Genomic DNA, 2,375 nt, shown 5'->3' with positions numbered 1-2,375 from the left:
CCAACCGTTAGGTTGGGTAGGCAGCGAAAATTTTAATTTAATTGATTACTTAAAGGCCTTTTAATCGTTGGCGGGAACGCTGCCGGCTTCAGCCTGCTGACCGACCTATTGCGCGACTGCACATTGACATCAGGACACTCGGCTGACGTCAATGCACGTCATTTCACGCTTGAGTGGGTTGGGTGCCACCGGCCCGCCGAGTGAAAAGTTCTGCCAAAATGTATGCGTATTGTTAATTGTATATTAATTTTGTATAATTAAATGTAGATGGTGGGCATTAACTGTGGATTTAATTGACCCGGATTCGAATCATGGTGGAGGAAGGAGAGCAGCCGCAAACCACCAACACAGTTGAGGAGCCTCTCGATCCGATCAGGCTTAGGCTGGACGAGTGAATTTATGTGAAAACGAGAAACGACTGAGAGCTTCGAGGGAGACTACATGCATATGATCAGCATTTAAACATGATTTTGGGAGATGTTGAAGAAGCTGTTATGACTGTAGAAATTGGTGAGGAAACGTATGAGGAGATATACAAATCCATCAAGAGAAACATCCCAATGCTGCCTGTCCGTGGTGACGGTGTTGTTCTTGTGGCTCCTCTGCTAAGAGTGGTTTAAACCCAGCCAAACTGAATATTATGGACTGAACTTCAACCTGTGATTATATTTTGCAGTTGATGGAGAGAATGCTCTGATATTTTTATAAAATGTACCTCAACATTATGAAGCAGAGGGCTCGTGTCTGTAGTTTAATTTTAAGCGGGGTGTTCAGTCTCGACTCTTGTGAGAAGTAAATAAAGTATTTTTGTTTGATTTAGTAAAGAAATTCTAAAAATAGGAACAGATTGAAATTGCGGTGGTTGGGTGAGGATGTGCATGTTTATAATGTGTATCTCTGTAAATAAAAGGTTATAGGAGTGTATAAATATTAGCTCCAGATCTATCCTTCTCCACCAGGCTTTCTGGAATAGAACATGCCTATGTCACTTAGATATGAAAAAATGGCGGAGAATCTGATCGTCAGTTTTATTTTGGAGTGTTTTAAACATTGCCATTATAGATCATCAAAGGCATCTTGGCTTTATTTAGGATTTTAAAAAAACCATGGGGAATTTTATAGAGCGCACAAGAATGCGAACCGTGGCAAGCATGGTGACTTAATTACGTGGGGTGAGATGTCTTGATTTCCCAACGGCAAGTTGAGATGTGGAGAAAAAGTCAGCGGCATGTTGAGCCTTATGCTGGCCTGTCATGGGTTCATACTTGTAATACATTTACATGCCTGGAATACTCATTGGCCAGAATTTTGTGCTTGTTAAGCAAACATGTGGTAGATATGAACAGTTGCGAAATGGGGTGTGATAACATTGGGAGAGTGTCCCGATGTCATCGCGCCGGGTTGTGATATTTCAGTCGGTGGATGTGTGCAGAAGTTGGAACTGCGCACCCCTGACTGTTAGAGGGCCAATTAACTCCATTTAAAGAGCAATTGACAGCAATTTTGAGTGGCCCATGCACTTTTATGCTCAACGCATGGGGCAATCATCCAGGTGGCCTTCACATTTTTCATTCACTCTAATTCCAGGGCAGGATAAAAGACCTACAGGATGTTGATAAGGTGAGTTGTTTGGAATTGGTTTTAAGATCGTTTCTGGCATCTTTCAGTGCTTTGGAGAACTTTCTGATTTTTAAGCATTTGCCTTTCTGTGCAGAAGCCTGTGCAGCCATCTGTACAGAAATGAGGATTGTGGACTCTGCTAGAGGGACTTTCTCTTCTGAGGAAGAGAGAGCCAGAAGGCAGAGGAAGCCAGCTGCCCACAGGCACTGTCCCAGAGTCGGACCAATGGACTGAGAGACAGAGCCAGAAGGGCTACAGGGCCAACAGGAAGTGCGAGACAGAAGTCTGGAGAAGGCCACTTTACCCAGCAGGTAGAGTGTACAGGCAATGATCATGCTACCTGGACATGTTAGAGGTACAGTGTTGAAGAAGGCTCCGCCTCTCCAGGGACACATCACTTCTATATGTGAAATGATTGTCCCCAAAATTGACTCCAATTGTGTAGGTGACCACTCTATGCCAGTGACCCTGAAGATGACAGTTGCCCTGAACTTTAGTGCCTTAGGTTCTTTCCAGGGGTCAGTGTGAGATATATGTGATGTCTCCGAATCAGCTGCATCAAACATGTCACTGACGCTCTGTTCTGAAGGTTCGGCACCTCCATTAACTTCAGGACAGACGAGGCCAGCCAGACAGACCGAGCCTGAGGCTACTTTGCAATTGCAGGATTTCCCTCCATTCAGGGAACCATTGACTGCACGCATGTGCCCATAAAGTTGGCAGTTGGGGAGCCGGATGCTTTTGTCAATAGAAAG

The 2,375-nt window shown here is 44.5% G+C and overlaps 1 protein-coding gene across 1 annotated transcript; it reads left to right on the top strand.

The window, feature by feature from the left end:
- The first annotated feature begins 311 nt into the window (after positions 1–311).
- Positions 312–620, top strand: LOC121286981 (U6 snRNA-associated Sm-like protein LSm3). The gene is given in 1 exon segment (XM_041204366.1): positions 312–620. A coding segment is annotated over 1 exon segment (309 nt).
- Positions 621–2,375: the final 1,755 nt, after the last annotated feature.

This window comes from Carcharodon carcharias, chromosome 2, assembly GCF_017639515.1.
Source record: "Carcharodon carcharias isolate sCarCar2 chromosome 2, sCarCar2.pri, whole genome shotgun sequence".
Lineage (NCBI taxonomy): Eukaryota > Metazoa > Chordata > Chondrichthyes > Lamniformes > Lamnidae > Carcharodon > Carcharodon carcharias.
This window is presented reverse-complemented; position numbering and strand designations above follow the sequence as displayed.